The sequence below is a fragment of the Dendrobates tinctorius genome, unplaced genomic scaffold, assembly GCF_039654945.1.
Source record: "Dendrobates tinctorius isolate UK_male_01 unplaced genomic scaffold, ASM3965494v1 ptg000140l, whole genome shotgun sequence".
NCBI classification, from domain to species: domain Eukaryota; kingdom Metazoa; phylum Chordata; class Amphibia; order Anura; family Dendrobatidae; genus Dendrobates; species Dendrobates tinctorius.
Window position 1 is genome coordinate 1,524,937 of NW_027361808.1, and position 19,905 is coordinate 1,544,841.

General features: G+C 43.9%; 1 protein-coding gene across 1 annotated transcript in view; it reads right to left on the reverse strand.

Annotated features, from left to right (window-relative positions):
* Nucleotides 1-10,722: 10,722 nt before the first annotated feature.
* Nucleotides 10,723-19,905, reverse strand: part of UNC93A (unc-93 homolog A) — a 284,218-nt gene continuing 275,035 nt past the window's right edge. The window contains exon 8 of the mRNA XM_073545094.1: nt 10,723-11,406. Within this exon, the coding sequence (XP_073401195.1) occupies nt 11,147-11,406 (260 nt within the window). The 3' untranslated portion in view covers nt 10,723-11,146. The remainder of the gene's footprint in view (nt 11,407-19,905) is intronic.

The window sequence follows — 19,905 nt, forward strand, 5'->3', positions numbered from 1 at the left end:
CATGATCGGGAAGGACTTCCCAACCGATGCAGTACATGTACGTCATGGTGTTTACCCGTACACAGGGGGCTGTGCGGTGGCCATTGCCGCTGGGTGACAGCAGATACTGACAGCTGACTACCGGCTTTCAGTGCCACGAGCAGTCCTGCACCGCTACCGGCACTTTAATCTACTAAATACTGCAATCGAACTCGATCACAGCATTTAGCGAGCGGGCAGAGGTGAGCAGAGTGAAAAAAGCCCCTCTGCACATGGATCGGATATCCCATGACGCAATCGGCGGGTCCCGATCATTGCTATGGTGACCCGATGTCATCATGATGACATCCGGGTCACCAAGCACTAGGATGTTAGTTAGATCATGCACAGTGCATGATGTAACCAACTTGTCTCTGCAGGGCTGACAAGCTATAAGGCTTATATACAGCTTATATCTATAATAATAAATGCCCTAACCAGCTTCCGGTTGTAACAACTTCCGTCCAGTTGTAACCGGTGACGTCACCACACACACACGCACATGTTAACCCTCAACACACCACACCGCCTCAACACACACTCCTCTCACCTTTCACCTCCACTCAGGACCAATTTGCCTATACCGCCATAACTACTGCCTTTGTCCTCTGCCGGTGTCTAATTACAGGGCCAATTTGCCTATACTGCCATAACTACTGCTGCCTTTGTCCTCTGCCAGTGTCTAATTACAGGGCCAATTTGCCTCTATCGCCATAACTACTGCTGCTTTGGTCATCTGCCTGTATACTGCCGGTGTCTAATTACAAGGCCAATTTGCCTCTACCGCCATAACTACTGCTGCCTTGCTCCTCTGCCGGTGTCTAATTACAGGGCTAATTTGCCTCTACCGCCATAACTACTGCTGCCTTGCTCCACTGCCGGTGTCTAATTACAGGGCTAATTTGCCTCTACCGCCATAACTACTGCTACCTTGCTCCTGTGCCGGTGTCTAATTACAGGGCCAATTTGCCTCTACCGCCATAACTACTGCTGCCTTGCTCCTCTGCCGGTGTCTAATTACAGGGCCAATTTGCCTCTACCGCCATAACTACTGCTGCATTGCTCCTCTGCTGGTGTCTAATTACAGGGCCAATTTGCCAATACCGCCATAACTACTGCTGCCTTGCTCCTCTGCCGGTGTCTAATTACAGGGCCACTTTGCCTCTACCGCCATAAGTACTGCTGCCTTGCTCCTCTGACTGTTCACTGCCTGTGTCTAATTACAGGGCCAATTTGCCTCTACCACCATAACTACTGCTGCCTTGCTCCTCTGCCGGTGTCTAATTACAGGGCCAATTTGCCTCTACCGCCATAACTACTGCTGCCTTGCTCCTCTGCCGGTGTCTAATTACAGGGCCAATTTGCCTCTACCGCCATAACTACTGCTGCCTTGCTACTCTGCCGGTGTCTAATTACAGGGCCAATTTGCCTCTACCGCCATAACTACTGCTGCCTTGCTCCTCTGCCGGTGTCTAATTACAGGGCCAATTTGCCTCTACCGCCATAACTACTGCTGCCTTGCTCCTCTGCCGGTGTCTAATTACAGGGCCAATTTGCCTCTACTGCCATAACTACTGCTGCCTTGCTCCTCTGCCGGTGTCTAATTACAGGGCCAATTTGCCTCTACCGCCATAACTACTACTGCCTTGCTCCTCTGCCGGTGTCTAACTACAGGGCCAATTTGCCACTACCACTTCATAACTACTGCTGGGCAATTACAGGGTCAATTAGTATCTGTTTACTCTACAATACTCCAGGACGCCTTCTTCACTGCCAGATAACTGCCAAATAGACTCCTTTACCTGTGCCAACATGAGTCATAACAAAAAGTATGCCAATGCCAGTGAAAGGAAAGCAGCTTTAGCACTACGACAAAAACAACGCCGTGCTAATGAGACTCCTGAGGAAAAACACCATCGCCTTGAGAAGATTAAGGCTTATAAACGCCATCGCCTCACACACGAATCCCCTAACTCTAAATCCATAAGATTGGCTGAAGAAGCCTCTGCACGCCGTCACCGCCGACAACAGACGGCCTCTTCCTCATCATTATTATTAGACTCACAACAGGATGCTTCCACATCAGCATGTGGAACAATTTACTGCTACACTTCATCCCATATGCCGTTCACTGACATAACTAATCAGCAATCTGTTTCTGCCCTATCAATACCACCATTCAATACCGATGCACAGTATGCCAATGCCAGTGAAAGGAAAGCAGCTTTAGCACTATGACAAAAACAACGCCGTGCTAATGAGACTCCTGAGGAAAAACAGCATCGACTTGACAAGATTAAGGCTTATAAACGCCGTCGTCTCACACACGAATCCCCTAACTCTAAATCTATTACATTGGCTGAAGAAGCCTCTACACGCCATCACCACCAACAACAGACGGCTTCTTCCTCATCATTATTAGTAGACTCACAACAGGATGCTTCCACATCAGCATGTGGAACAAGTTACTACCACACTTCATCCTATATGCCGTTCACTGACATAACTAATCAGCAATCTGTTTCTGCCCTATCAATACCACCATTCAATACCAACGCACAGTTTCTTCACATACAAGCTGCAGTTAGCCCGCAGAAAGTGCAACCAAGACAAATTTACGTTGGTCTGAAAACTAGGCGCACCCCATCGGTTGGACATGCACTTCTACTACAACCTCACATTTTCACTAATGATGAAAATAGTATTACCGAACACAGCTGTGGTGACATGACCCATGTATGTGAGCATTGCGAAGCTTTGCATTTTGTAGCAGAGATACCTTCTGATAACAACTTTATGCTCTGCTGTCAGAAGGGTAAAGTCCATGTACCCATACTACAATATCCTGATGTCTTTACACGTTTGCTGAAAGGGAAAAGTGAATTTAGCAAAAATTTCATGGATAATATTCGAAGTATTAACAGTTCCTTTGCTTTTGCCTCCATGGGTGCAAATATTTCACCACCTCCTGGATATGGCCCATACTGTTTCCGCATACATGGCCAGATCTATCATAGAACTGGAACACTTCATCCCTCAGAAGACCAGCAACGCGCATTTGCCCAACTTTACATTCTCGATACCACTACCGCAAACGAACAACGCTTACGATGTAAAGAAAATCAAAAATGTCATCCTACATTGATGAACATTATTGCCCTTCAAATCCAAACTATTAATCCTTTTGTGGAAGCTTATCAAATGTTACGTGATGTGGAAGAACAAGAAAAAATTAAATCTCTACAAAACGGAAATGTCATGCCAAACATCACTATGGCTATTAAACAAGATCGTACTCAAGACCCTCGACGCTACAATAATCCCACTGTCAGTGAAGTAGCAGTCGTGTTTCAAAATGACAATGGTGAGCCACCTTTCAATAGAGACATATTAATTCATTTAAAACCTGATCCCCATAACCCTTTAGCTCCAAAAACACAACAAATTAGTATTCTCCATAGCAATTTGGATGCCCTCCTCTATCCAATATTTTTCCCTTATGGAGACCAAGGATGGCATGATGGACTCAAACAACAAGGCAAAAGTTCGAGGAGGATCACTCAACTCCAATACTATTGCTATATGTTATCTGTCAGAAATTACTTTAATCCACTCCTCAATGGTGGTAAGCTAACACAGCAATATTTAGTAGATGCTTATGTCAAAATCGAAGCTAATCGCCTACATTACATCCGCAAACACCAAAAAGATTTAAAAGTGGAGGATTACTGCCTCCTTCAAGAACATCTACTCAAAAAATCGGTTCAAAAGGGCATCCCTATTGGGAAAACCGTCATTTTACCATCTTCTTTTGAAGGCAGTCAAAGAAACATGCAGCAGCGCTACCAGGATGCTATGGCTATTGTTACAAAGTATGGTCGACCAGATCTATTTATCACCATGACATGTAATCCTAAGTGGAATGAGATTACTACACATTTAGAACCGTGGCAGCGTGTTGAACACAGACCAGACTTGGTTGCACGTGTCTTTAAAATTAAACTGGAATCCCTCTTAAAAGACATTAGCAGTGGATTATTTGGAAATGTCACTGCAATGGTCCATGTCATTGAATTTCAGAAGCGTGGTCTCCCAAACGCTCATATTTTAATTATTCTTGACAGCCTGTCTAAATTACGGACTGAGGCGGACATAGACAATATAGTCTGGGCTGAAATACCTGATGAAACAATCTACCCTCAGCTCCATAACATTGTTCTTCAACACATGATTCATGGTCCCTGTGGAGAACACAATCCTAATTCTCCCTGTATGGATCTTGGAAAGTGTAGCAAAGGTTTCCCAAAACAAAACCAACCATATACCATCAAAGAAAAGGATGGCTATCCCACTTACCGCAGACCCATTGGCAAAACATATGAACACCATTCTAAGACGATTGACAATTCATGGGTAGTTCCATATAACCCATTTTTACTCACCAAATACAAGTGCCATATTAATGTAGAAATATGTGCTTCCATTCAAAGTGTAAAATATTTATTTAAATACGTTTACAAAGGACATGACAAAGCCAACCTTGAAATTTCCCAAAATAACATCCAACATGATGAAACACACCAATTTACGGATACCAGATATGTTAGTGCACCTGAGGCTGCATGGCGGATATTTGCTTTTCCTATGCATAAACAATCTCATGCCATCATTCGCCTAGCCGTACATCTGCCTAATTCTCAACCACTCTATTTTCATGAGAATGACTCTGCAGACAACATCCATCAAAAGCTCAATTCCAATTCTACACTTATGGCGTATTTCAACCTTAATAAGATCGACCACAATGCACATAACTATTTCTACCGCGAAATTCCAGAACACTACGTTTGGAAACAAGGCACATGGGAACAAAGAAAACGAGGGGGTCTCACAGTTATTGGAAGAATGTATACTGTTAGTGTGAAAGACCAAGAACGCTATTATTTACGTTTGTTGTTACTGCATGTAAAAGCTGCTACCAGTTTTGACAGCATTAAAACCGTCAATGGAGTTATGCATGAAACCTTTAAGGATGCTGCGTTAGCACTTGGATTATTATTCGATGATAGCATCTGGAGACATACTTTAACAGATGCTTGCATTCTTAACATGCCTTCCCAACTTAGAGACATGTTTGCTTATATCTGTATTTTTGGCCCCCCCAGTAATCCACTTGAATTGTGGAATGAATTTAAGGACCATTTTTTACAAGACTATTGTCATACATACCACAGCAACACTGAAGAGTGTATCGATTGTGAAGGATATGCTATGAAAGATGTCCAAGATGTCCTCATAGTCCATGGAAAAACTTTTGCTGATTATAATTTACCACGCCCAGCAAAAAATATTAAACAACTCCTTAAACAATATGATAAGGATTATGAGTTAAAAAAAGCTGCAGAGATGAAAGAAACTCTTAATCAGGAGCAACTTTTTGCCTATGATGTCATTACTGAAGCTTTACAAAATAGCAGTTTAATACCAAAGTGCTTTTTTCTCGATGGACCTGGTGGCAGTGGAAAGACCTACCTATACCATCTACTTACACATCATTTAAGAGGACAAGGAGAAATTGTGTCACCTGCAGCAACTACAGGAATAGCATCTAACTTGATACAAGGAGGCCGAACAATCCACTCTCTATATGGCATACCTATTCCGATCAACGAAACATCTGTTTCCAGGATTAAAAACGATAAAATGCAGGAAAACATTTACAGAGTACAAAACTTTTTATTATTGATGAGTGCACTATGGTCCAAAAACATGCATTGAATGCGATAGATAGACTTCTACGTGACATCATGACAACAAATGTTACTGAAAAAAATAAAACACCATTTGGAGGTAACGTTATTGTTCTTGGAGGAGACTTCAGACAATGTCTTCCCGTCATCGCTCATGGAACAAGAATAGACATTGTAGATTCCTGCATTAAATATTCAGAACATTGGCAACATTTTACCAGACTACCGCTAATTAACAACATGCGCTCCACTGATCCTGAATACAGCACTTGGTTGCTTAAACTTGGAAATGGTGAGCTGTCTAATGAACATAACCTTGGAGAGGATGTCATTGAAATTCCTCCAGACATGCTTTGCACTGGCTCTATAGTAACCGAGATCTTTGGAGACCATATTTGCATTGATGTTAATGACCAACAAAGCCTCGACACTGCTGCATCACATGCTATACTATGTCCGAAAAATGATGACGTCGATTTTCTGAACTGTAAAGTAATGGATCGCATTAGTGGTGATTATACTGTATATACAAGTGATGATTCTGTCGATGCTGATGAGGCAGAGGAATGTGAAAACTACCCAGTTGAATTTTTAAACTCTCTGACACCATCAGGAATGCCATCACATCTCTTAAAACTTAAAATTGGCACCATTGTGATGCTATTAAGAAACCTAAACACCAAAAAAGGTCTCTGCAATGGCACTCGCCTCATTGTCATTGCCTTACTCCGCAACATCATACAGGCTAAAGTGATTACTGGCTCAGCTGAAGGAGACATTGTGTTTATTCCACGCATCGATTTGTGTCCTTCAGAAACTGGGTTACCTTTTAAATTAAAACGTCGACAGTTTCCTCTAAAACCTGCTTTTGCTATGACCATTAACAAATCCCAAGGACAGACCCTCAATCGAGTTGGCATTTTTTTGCCCGAACCTGTATTTGCCCATGGACAATTGTATGTTGCATTCTCCCGAGTAAAGCAACGCAGCAACGTTAGGGTCAAAGTGGTGGATACGCCACTTCAAGGACAATTGCTACCTAATAGCCCAAAAATCTTCATTAGAAATGTCGTTTACAAAAATGTCTTACTTTAAACTATTTAAGTTGGTCCTGGAATTGATAGATATATAGATATATAAATAATAGTTACATTCTAAATAGATATAGATAATAGACTTCTAAGACTTCTATACATAGCTTGATATATGTTATATATATAAATATTTTAAGCAGATAGATATATCTTACACTAATTATCTCTTTCACATATATGTCATAGACATATTTAAATCCATAAAAATATACATAGGTATAGGTATATATAGATTAAAAAAAAAAAAGGCAAAAACAAAAAAAATTTAGGCAAACATACGTAGATTTCAACTACATAGCTAACACATACCTACATAACTTAGGTAATAATAATTAATTTTTTATTTATTAATAGAGTACTATTATTTCAATAGCACTTTACATACATCAGTAATACTGTCCTTCTTGAGGCTCACTATGTAAATATCTTATCCACATAAAAACATAGGTGTGATACATCTATCTACTATAATAAATGCGCTAAGCAGCTTCCGGGTTGTAACAACTTCCGTCCAGTTGTAACTGGTGATGTCACAGCACACCTCTTGCCATGTTAACCCTCAACACACCACTCCTCAACACACACTCCTCTCACCTTTCACTATCTCCACTAATGTCCACTCGCAGGATTTCAGAATACTCAAGATGGCATGGCCGCAAGAACATGTCGCCGGCGTGGACAATGTCGGGATCCAGGATGGCGCCGGCGGAAGAAGATGTCGGGGATCGTGGAGCAGCGACGATGATGGTGTGAGTATGAGAGACGGAATGAGAGAAAGGGTCGTATGTGGAGTGAAAGAGTGAGTGGACGTGAGTGGAGATGGTGAAAGGTGAGAGGAGTGTATGTTGAGGCGGTGTGGTGTGTTGAGGAGGTGTGTGTGTATTGAGGGTTAACATGGCAAGAGGTGTGTCACTATCCTCTCGATGCGATAGCATCGGGCATTAATCTACTATAATAAATGCGCTAAGCAGCTTCCGGGTTGTAACAACTTCCGTCCAGTTGTAACTGGTGACGTCACAGCACACCTCTTGCCATGTTAACCCTCAACACACCACTCTTCAACACACACACCTCTCACCTTTCACTATCTCCACTAATGTCCACTCACAGGATTTCAGAATACTCAAGATGGCATGGCCGCAAGAACATGTCGCCGGCGTGGACAATGTCGGGATCCAGGATGGCGCCGGCGGAAGAAGATGTCGGGGATCGTGGAGCAGCGACGATGACGGTGTGAGTATGAGAGACGGAGTGAGAGAAAGGGTCGTATGTGGAGTGAAAGAGTGAGTGGACGTGAGTGGAGATGGTGAAAGGTGAGAGGAGTGTGTGTTGAGGCGGTGTGGTGTGTTGAGGAGGACTGTGTGTTGAGGGTTCACATGGCAAGAGGTGTGTCACTATCCTCCTGATGCGATAGCATCGGGCCTTAATCTACCATAATAAATGCGCTAAGCAGCTTCAGGGTTGTAACAACTTCCGTCCAGTTGTAACCGGTGACGTCACAGCACACCTCTTGCCATGTTAACCCTCAACACACCACTCCTCAACACACACTCCTCTCACCTTTCACTATCTCCATTAATGTCCACTCGCAGGATTTCAGAATACTCAAGATGGCATGGCCGCAAGAACATGTCGCCGGCGTGGACAATGTCGGGATCCAGGATGGCGCCGGCGGAAGAAGATGTCGGGGATCGTGGAGCAGCGACGATGACGGTGTGAGTATGAGAGACAGAGTGAGAGAAAGGGTCATATGTGGAGTGAAAGAGTGAGTGGACGTGAGTGGAGATGGTGAAAGGTGAGAGTGTTGAGGCGGTGTGGTGTGTTGAGGAGGTGTGTGTGTATTGAGGGTTAACATGGCAAGAGGTGTGTCACTATCCTCTCGATGCGATAGCATCGGGCATTAATCTACTATAATAAATGCGCTAAGCAGCTTCCGGGTTGTAACAACTTCCGTCCAGTTGTAACTGGTGACGTCACAGCACACCTCTTGCCATGTTAACCCTCAACACACCACTCCTCAACACACACTCCTCTCACCTTTCACTATCTCCACTAATGTCCACTCGCAGGATTTCAGAATACTCAAGATGGCATGGCCGCAAGAACATGTCGCCGGCGTGGACAACGTCGGGATCCAGGATGGCGCTGGCGGAAGAAGATGTCGGGGATCATGGAGCAGCGATGATGACAGTGTGAGTATGAGAGACGGAGTGAGAGAAAGGGTCGTATGTGGAGTGAAAGAGTGAGTGGATGTGAGTGGAGATGGTGAAAGGTGAGAGGAGTGTATGTTGAGGAGGTGTGTGTGTATTGAGGGTTATCATGGCAAGAGGTGTGTCACTATCCTCTCGATGCGATAGCATCGGGCCTTAATCTAGTAACTTATATCTGTGATGAGACTGCAGATAGTGAAAGTCCCATAGTGAGACTAGCTAAAAAAGTAGAAAAAAGTGAAAAAAGTTGCAAAAATATGTTTTTAAAAATCACAAATAATAAAAATATACAGTTGAAACCAGTTTACATACACTATATAAAAAGACTTACATGTTTTTCTCAATATCTATCATGAAATCAGAATAATCCTTTCCCATTTTTGGTCAATTAGGATTACCATTATTATTAATATTTGCCAAATGCCAGAATAATCAGACAGAGAGACTAAGTTTTAAGGCAAAGTCAAAAGTCTACATACATTTCATAAGTATTTGGTACCATTGCCCTTAAACTGAATGACTTGGGTCAAACATTTGGGATATCCTTCCACAAGCTTCTCACAATAGTTGGTAGGAATTTGGGCCTGTTCCTCCAGACAAAACTGGTGTAACTGATCCAGGTTTGTCGGGCGCCATGCTTACAATTGAGTAGCAACTCACTCTGGAAAATAAGTAACAAACTAAAAACTGCAACTGACCCTACCGATTCCTGCACAGACTAGAGATCCTTCCTGACTAGCATTCCCAAAGGTACCTGTGTGAGCAGAGATAGCATGAACCACAGACTAGAAGATGACGGGTTGGAACTATGCTCCCTGAAAGGCCTTACAGTGCTCCAAGTTCTTCTTAAAGAACTGGAGAAAAGAGCAGAGTGTGAATTACCTACAAAAGGGAAAGTGTGAGGAATAAAAGAAAGATTCCAAAGTGAGTAAAGAAAACCACAAAATTCTAAATAAAGTATAAAGTACGAAATGTTATAGATTATATGCTGCCGCCTTCCAAAAAAGAAAGAGAAGGAAGGTGCAAAGTAAAGAAAAGAACATAAACCCTAGCTAGAATTTCACTAACTGGCTTTAAGCTATAGCAGAATGGCTGAACACTCAAAAGAAACTATCACCAGCAGGAAATGCCAGAAGGGGGACAGAAAGGTGATAGGGCAGATGAATGAAAACAACTGTGAAATGCTAAATAGACTGCAACCAGAATAATAGAACTTAAACACCCAGAGAAAAGGTGTGACTGCTGGGGCTCCATGGATAGAGAAGCCAATCACAAAACACAGGCTCAAAGGTTGGGCAGGCTCTCCAGATGACTGCTGCATATAGCTTTTTTGTGTTTCTATTCATCACTAAATTAAGGATTTCAATTTTTTACACAGGGTTCTGGAATTTTATCTTTTTTTATTTTAATTTACTACTGTTGCTCCTTTGTCCAGCAGCTTCTATCCATTGGACACAGGGACCATAACTCCAGATCTCCTAGTAAATAAGCTGCTTGACGGGTGAGCTGTATCCCTCTTTTTATTTTTTTTGCTCAACTATTAACAACAGTAAAGATCATTCAAATTAACAAACTTTCACGAATAAGTTAACTAAAGTCAGGATGTGATAGATATCCTGCTTTTACTCTAATATAAGGTGTAACACTAAATATAACAAAATGCCTTTATTTACATTGTTAAAAACGTTATTCTTTATTAACACTGAATGGCTGGAATTAAGATAAATGTGTAGTAATCATATAAACATAAATCTGTGTATTTTATAATGATATATACAATACCTTTGTCAATCCAAACTCAATTTACAGGAAGAGTTTAATATAATGTGACGGGAGATTGTTGGTTGGGGGGATTCTTATGATTATGATTATTTCTAATGCATATTCACTTGTTTGCTCAAGGGAGTAAATGCTATCAAATTCCTGAACTTGCATAATTATATCAATAATGCCTGAAATGTTCTTGCTCAAATACTCACTCTAATGAATCCAAGTATATATCCATGCAGCTTTACTGAACATATCCAATCAGTTATGTGGAACCTTCAATATTCTAGTAGAATTACACCAAATGCTACATTGCAGTCTGTTTATTCATGGATTCATCTGATTCTTGCTTAACCATTTTGCCAGACGATTTTTTGCATTCATTATATTCTACACATCCATAAAGTACCATTCCAAGTACCAGCACAGCAATCAAAATGTATAATTTTACTGACACACATAAAAAAGTGCTGTATCCGTATGCTATCACAAATCCTAAAGACTCCCATAGACGATAATTGGCAAAGCCAGCTTCTTTGTGTTCATCAAATAATAGTCCATAAAGTGCTGTAAAATAAAAAATGTTTTAATGATTTTAACACCAGTTTAGGGTAGGTACATTAAAATATACAACGTCATGCAAAAATGTTCACAAATATAAAATTAGCTCAATGTTCATAATCATTGAATAGTATAAATATATAATTATAGATAGGTTTAGTATTAATATGAATATAGATAGTAAAGATAACAGTATAGATAAACCAAAATTACCGTACATGTTCTCTATTAAGTCCCCATTCACATTATATAGGTTGGTTTGACAGCTATTTCTCCACATTCCCTCATACAAACACACAATTAAGTTGGCTGAGCACTCTTGACTTATCTGTGGGAGAAATGCAGCCAGACTCGGACCCCTCTGGTTTCAGGTCATCTTGGAGGATAATAATAGGATCGGCCATTGGAAATCCAACAGGCTGGAACATTCCCTCCTCTAATGTTATTGCTTAATACAGATGGTGGCATATAATAAATTGGTGTCATTTAGAGATGAGCTGCTATTTTGAAATTCAAATTCACCAGTATTACTGAGTTTGAAAAAAATGATTTATACATTCTCAACTAAATTCTGCAAAACCTATAATTGCCTAGAAAATACACGTACAAGACCAAGGTACGCTGTTGTGACCCTAGATAGCAGTGAAACAAATTCCTAAAGGTGTGTGTGGTGTTTTCTGTAGATGTTTCTCACTCCGGCCGTATTCCCTCATATGTTAAAAAATTGTGAGGAAAGAATGGTTATAGATGACGAGGAAAAAGCTAATTTATTAAACACCTTCTTCTCCACGGCATTCACGGTAGAAAATAAAATGCTAGGTGAAATGCCGAGAGACAAAGAAAACCCTATATAAAGGGTCACCAATCTAACCCAAGAAGAGGTGAGAACCCAGCAAAATAAGATTAAAATAGATAAATCTCCAGAACCAGATGGCATACACCCACAAGTACTAAGTGAACTAAGTATTGTAATAGACAAGCCATTATTTCTTATATTTAGGGACTCTATAGGGACGGGGTCTGTTCCACAGGACTGGCGTATAGCAAATGTGGTACCAATATTCAAAAAGGACTCTAAAAGTGAACCTGGAAATTATAGGCCAGTAAGTGTAACCTCTATTGCTGGTAAAATATTTGAAGGGTTTCTGAGGGATGTTATTCTGGATTATCTCAATGAGAATAATTGTTTAAATCCACCATCAGCATGGGTTTATGAGGAATCGCTCCTGTCAAAACAATCTAATCGGTTTTTATGAAGACGTAAGCTATAGACTTATACACTGAATTGGAAACCACTGGGTAAATCTGATATGGATAAGGACTTGGGGATCCTAGTTAATGGTAAACTTACCTGGAGCAGCCAGTGCCAGGCAGCGGCTGCAAAGGCAAACAGGATCATGGGGTGCATTAAAAGAGGTCTGGATACAAATGATGAGAGGATTATACTGCCTCTGTACAAATCCCTGGTTAGACCGCACATGGAGTACTGTGTACAGTTTTGGGCACCGGTGCTCAGGAAGGATATAATGGAACTAGAGCGAGTACAAAGGAGGGCAGCAAAATTAATAAAGTGGCTGGGGGATCTACAATACCAAGAGAGACTAGAAAAATTAGGATTATTTAGTCTAGAAAAAAGATAACTGAGGGGCGATCTAATAACCATGTATAAGGGTACCGTTACACCTAGCGACTCACCAGCGATCCCGACCAGCGATATGACGTGGTCAGGATCGCTGGTGAATCGCTAGGTGGTCGCTAGTGAGCTGCCACTCAGGCAGATCTCACTAGCGACATCGCTGGGGACGGGGGTCGCTACTTACCTGTCAGACGCGGCGATCCTGCGTCCTCCCGCCCGGCTCCACGCATCGCTCGTCGTCACAGCAGGAAGCGCCACAGGAAGCTGGCGACGAGGAATGGTCCAGCAGCTTCTCGCGCAATCAGCGATAACCAGCGGGGGAGCCGGTCGGAGGTAAGTATCATATGCAGCGATATCGCTAGCAATATCGCTGCAACGTCACAAAATCAGTGACTTTAAAGCGATATTGCTAGCGATATCGCAGTGTGTAACGGGGGCTTAAGTATATAAGGGGGCAAAACAAATATCTCTCCGAGGATCTGTTTATACCAAGGAAGGTGACGGTCGCAAGGGGGCATTCTCTGCGACTGGAGGAGAGAAGGTTTTTCCACCAACATTGAAGAGGATTCTTTACTGTTAGGGCAGTGAGAATCTGGAATTCCATGCCTGAGGATGTGGTGATGGCGAACTTAGTCGAAGGGGTTCAAGAGAGGCCTGGAGGTCTTCCTGGAGTGTAACAATATTGTATCTTACAGTTATTAGGTTCTTTAGAAGGATGTAGATCTGGGGATTTATTCTGACGGAATATAGGCTAAACTGGTTGGACAAATGCTTTATTTCGGCATTGCTAAATATGTTACTATGTTACTATGTTCCCTCACATGTAAACCAATAGCACCAAAGGATTCAGTCCATTTTACAAAAATAAAGTGAACTTTATTTCTTGAATTGTAGAAATTAGTGATGAGTGGATTGACTTACACAGGTTTGAGTTTGGTCAAATTTCCTGGAATTTGCAGTTCTACATGTATTTAAACACTTTATGATTCAATTTAAAAAAAATCTCCGCAGCAAAATTGTTCATCCTGAAGCATCAGATAACGAGTTAATGTAATTTGGGGTATCTAAATGGGCTTAACCAAAAAATGTATCAACTATATCACATTGCAGCTTAGCAAGTGGGTTTTCAAACCTTGTACAGTGGTAATCAGTACTCCACTGGGTCATCAGAGACTAGCAGTTCCCAGTAGAGCACAGTTGGGCACAGGGCTGGTAGTATGTTCAGCAGAATTGGATCTCACCTTCAGATTGACCAGGTAAGTTTATTAGACAGATCATATTGAAACAAAATGTATTATTTCATGAAATTTATACAGTAGCAGGTGTAAAGCTTGGTATTTACATCTTCTGTTTTACACAGAGGTACAGGTACACTGGTTACATGTGGCTGTAGATTACTTGTAAAGTTTCATCAATGCAACATGTATGTGGGTCGCCCTCCCAGGGCCGTGGGGTACTCGGGATGTGTCACAGCTGCGGTGACCCGGACCGTGGCCCTGGGCTCCCAAGCAATGACGATATGTGAATGGTGAATAGTAGTTCATGACGCCACCTGGGGTGTTTGGCAAGGGAGGTGTTAAGCTGACGCTGCAGGCAGATCCTCTGGGACAGATGGTGTGGTGCAGCAGTAATGGTATAGCCCTCCACAGGCAGGGCTGAAGTCCCAGGGCAGTGTAGATGTGGCGACACATAGGTGGTGTAGTGTCCGGACCAGGGGATGTAGCAGTGTCAGTCTGACGGTCGCAGGAAGGAATGGAGGACACCAGGGCATGTAGTTCCAAAGTTTTACTCACAGTCAGTAGTGCCCGCTTCTGTGCCGTGTCCTCCAGGCCAGGGACTCAGCCAACCTCCAGGAAAGATGGAAAACTCTCTTCCAACACTCCGCCAACTTATGTGCCTTTCCTGAACGTCTCCTCTATGGTGCCTTAAATTGTGAAGATCTCCAGCACCGTGGTACGCTGGAGTTCCTCCTGACAGATGTTCCCAAGAACCTCACTTGTATGGCAGACAGCTGTAGCCTGCTTCGGGGACTTCCTTCTCCTGAGTCCCGGCTCTCTATCCGTGTTGCTGTTGTGCCCCAAGTCCTAGATGGGAGTAGTGCATTTACAGCCAACTACTCCACCGGTGTCTGCTGCAGAACCATAAGTGTCCATACAATCTCGGGGACCGGGCCCCAGCCTTGCGCTGAGAACCTATAGGCAGGGTTCCTCTTCTAATCAACGTCCTCTCTGTTCTCTCTACTCATTCGTTCCGTACTTGTCTTTCTCTCTCTCTTATGGAAGCTTAGGTTTCAGTTCTACATCTTTCTCCTTCTTTTCCTTTCCCGTGCCAGCTGGCTCAGATCACTGAGGCAGCTGCAGCACTCCTTCCTCCATCCCTTCTTCCAGGGATCCTCACTCCTGTCTGAGTGACTTCCTAACCGACTGTCCTTCTGTCAGACTGACCTGTCATCCTACACTTTCCCACTCTTTTATGTATCTCAACTCCACCCACCTCCCAGCACATCCAGTGTTCCAAGCAGGGAACGACCAAAGGTGCTCTGCTACTCTCTGAGCACTGAGCCGCAATGTGGTTGTGCAGAACTACCCTGTTGTGTGGGGTGCGAGTGTTGGAGTGTGGAAAGGAGTTCCCACTTTACCTGGACGGTGGGGCACTACACCTTAGGAGAATGTGCAGTACCTCTGTGGCCACCAAGCCTCAGGGGCGCCACATACCCCCCGTTAAACACAGCACATCCGCGGGCTGCAAGATAAACAAAGTTGACAGTACAGGAACATACATCATTTTGTAATGCTGCATAAACATTTCTTATACTAAACTTCCTAATATAGGAGGCATTGTTTCTTGAACGTTGCAAACAATTCTTAATTAACTATCTAAATTTCGAGTCAAAAGTGCAATTTTTCATACTTTACGTAATTCTAAGTGCTATTATCTATGACTCACTATTCTTCATCTTTCCTTCTCTAGTACACATCTCTTCTTAGTGCACATTTTCTATTTTCCTTCAAGTGACACCTGTGATACCTGGTTCACCATTTACATTTTCAACTCTTTATTCAAATTTCTCATCTCCGTTTCAAAACATTCCTAATTCTATATAAAGTTTCAAAGCTTTAAGCCATTTCCTAGTTGCTAATATTCTCATAAGATACATCATTATCAAAAATACTTCGCATTAAAACTTTCAACAATTATTCTTATAAGTGCTGGACACTGCTCCCAGCCGGGATCTCTTGCAGTGTCCTTTGAGGTAGACATCACCTTCGCAAAGTGTCCTTATGTAGAATCTTGACATCATCTTTGCAAAGTGTCCATATGTAAAGCCAAGAGAGGGCACCTAAAGAGATTCAACTATTTACAAGTAAGAGTTTTTGGATCACTCCAAGTTCATGATCGCTAGTTCAATTTGAAGAACGCTGCCAATCCAAACAGGGCAACTCTGGGAAAAACAAACCCTCCTGGGTCATGAGACTGTAAATTTTAATGCTGTTCCCCTCCTGGGGTTCTGGAAACTGATTGGGAACTGCTACCAGATGTGGTATCTTCGTCTTGATTCTGTCTACTTGCCATACGCATGCACTCTGCCTCCCAAAGGGTGAGACAGGGACTGGTCGGGGTAATGGAAAGGGCCATAGAAACGTCCACTGCATGCAGAGATGGCACATCCGCTACTTCCGATGGCTCTCCTTCTGCCGTTGGTGACTCAGCCGGCGCCTTCACTGGTTCCTCGGCGTCCGACTCTTCCGTGTCCATCGGGACTTAAGTCAGTGGTACCGCAGTCTGGGATCGTCGGCAGAGATCAACTGGGCCATTCCTATCCATGGGTTCCGCTCCCAAAGCTAGGGTCAACCCCGGGGCAGTAATCATACCTGGCGTTTCCAGCCGCGGTTCCGGCTCTGGTACCTGGTGGCAGATGGCTGCAGCCGCAACTCCCGGGGTGACTGATGGGATGGACCGCGGTTGGATCTGGGCCGGGGCCAGGCCGGTCTCGGCCGGGGTCGTCGGCGGAAGTTGGTACAGCCGTGCCCGGTCCAGGCAGGGACGCTGTCCCGGGCCTCCATTCTGCTCTAGCTTCCTCATATATCTTCTCCGAACTGGGATCACCCAATGACAGTATCGGGTGTGAGGTGGTGGCGGCCGCTGCAGAGGGTGTATCAGTGATCGCAGCCTCGGCAGGGGCGGCCTGGGAGCGAGTGGCCTCTCCTCCCCCTGTTCTGACTTCTCCTCTCTTTTAATCATGGCGTTCTGGCGTTCTTCTCCCCGCCTCGGCCCCTTTCCCACCACTGGCTTCTTCTGCCCCTCCTTCCGGGGGCCACGTCTTCTTCCAGCGATTCCATACCAAGCCAGTATACGAACCCCTCGGGGGGTGGGCCATGTTGCTGTCACATAGTAATTCAGGCAGAGAAGGCCCAAGACTCTTCGCGGCCTTTTCCTAGGACCTCCTATCTCTTCACGCTCTTCTTCTCCGCGCCAGCGGCCATTTTTAATATTCATGTCACAGTCTATTAAATTAGGTTTTCTGCACATTTTCAAAAGTTCAAAGTTCAACAAATCTCAGGCACACAGAACCCGATGGCATCGGGTCTCGTCATCCTGTTCGTGACGCCAAGTTGGGTCGCCCTCCCAGGGCCGTGGGGTACTCGGTACCGGGCCGGTGTCGGTGGGATGTGTCACAGCAGCGGTGACCCGGACCGTGACTCTGGGTGCCCAAGTAATGGCGATAAGTGAATGGTGAATAGTAGTTCGTGACGCCACCTGTGGTGTTCGGCAAGGGAGGTGTTAAGCCGACGCTGCAGGCAGATCCTCTGGGACAGATGGTGTGGTGCAGCAGTGATGGTATAGCCCTCCACAGGCAGGGCTGAAGTCCCAGGGCAGTGTAGATGTGGGGACATTTAGGTGGTGTAGTGTCCAGCGCAGGGGATGTAGCAGTGTCAGGCTGACGGCCGCAGGAAGGAATGGAGGACACCAGGGCATGTAGATCCAAAGCTTTACTCACAGTCAGTAGTGCCCGCTTCTGTGCCGTGTCCTCCGGGCCAGGGACTCAGCCAACCTCCAGGAAAGATGGAAAGCTCCATTCCAACACTCCGCCAACTTATGGGCCTTTCCTGAATGTCTCCTCTATAGCGCCTTAAATTGTGAAGATCTCCAGCACTGTGGTACGCTGGAGTTCCTCCTGACAGATGTTCCCAAGAACCTCACTTGTACGGCAGACAGCTGTAGCCTGCTTCGGGGACTCCCTTCTCCTGAGTCCCGGCTCTCTATCCGTGTTGCTGTTGTGCCCCAAGTCCTAGATGGGAGTAGTGCATTTACAGCCAACTACTCCACCGGTGTCTGCTGCAGAACCGTAAGTGTCCATACAACCTCAGGGACCGGGCCCCGGCCTTGCGCTGAGAACCTTTAGGCAGGGTTCCTCTTCTAACCCACGTATTTCTCCTTCTTTTCCTTTCCCGTGCCAGCTGGCTCAGATCACTGAGGCAGCTGCAGCACTCCTTCCTCCATCCCTTCTTCCAGGGAACCTCACTCCTGTCTGAGTGACTTCCTAACCGACTGTCCTTCTGTCAGACTGACCTGTCATCCTACACTTTCCCACTCTTTTATGTATCCAACTCCACTCACCTCCCAGCACATCCAGTGTTCCAAGCAGGGAACCACCAAAGGTGCTCTGCTACTCTCTAAGCACTGAGCCGGAATGTGGTTGTGCAGAATTACCCTGTTGTGTGGGGTGCGAGTGTTGGAGTGTGGAAAGGAGTTCCCACCTTACCTGAACGGTGGGGCACTACACCTTAGGAGAAGGTGCAGTACCTCTGTGGCGACCGAGCCTCAGGGGCGCCACATATGATTTCAATTCTCCATTCTGATTTCTGTTCTTCAGTAACCACAGCCTACTTCTGTGCAGTACCCATGCCATGTTCTTTCACTAACACTTCCAGGACCGGCTTTTATGTCTCATCAGTCCAACTTCTCTAGCTGTCCAGAATGCCTACAAACCCACCTGTGGAAATCTCTGCACCTCCCTGTCTCAGATAGGTCAACCAACCTGTCAATCAAAGCACTGACAGCTCAGCACGCCCCAGCACATAATAGGATGAAAGAGCTGTCCATCACTGAGTCCCAGACACTCTGAGCAGAGGAATCGTGATAATACCACTTTAGCCAGTACAGTTAAAGCTCTTGCTACCTCAGAAAATCACCTCCTTGTACACACCCAGCATGCTGCTTATTTAGTCACCATATTTTCAACTAGATTCACTACCTTCAATTTACTATTAAGGCGACATTCACACATTCAGTATTTGTTCAGTATTTGACATCAGTATTTATAAGCCAAAACCAGGAGTGGAACAATGGGAGGAAAAGTATAATTGAAACCAGTCACCACTTCAGTATTTTTCACCCTGTTCTGCTTTTGGAGTACAAATACTGATGTGAAATACTGCCAAAATACTGTATGTGTGAATTTGGCGTAACTGTTGACTCCTCTAACCAGGAAGTTACTCTCTTCTTATTTCCCAAAAAAATTCTCCCACCAGCAGGTCTCTATAACGGTAACTCTTTCTTTATCCTCTGTCTGCAACGTTTCTTTCACTTTCCAACACATTTGCATTAGTATGCATTTTTCCATACAATATTTTCAACATGTAAAGAATGCACTAATTTTGAATATATAAGCAATTTCACACCTCCAGGGAATATTTATTTTTCCAGAACACTCTTACAAATGTAGCACATTCTGAGGCCTCCTAGGAGTGTATTGAACCCCTTTTGAGCTCTTTAACACAAATATAGTCTTAAATTAAGGCTATTTGGACATTACTATCTGGAAAAGGGACCGACACTGACAGTTTGGATCCCTTGTGCAAGCTACA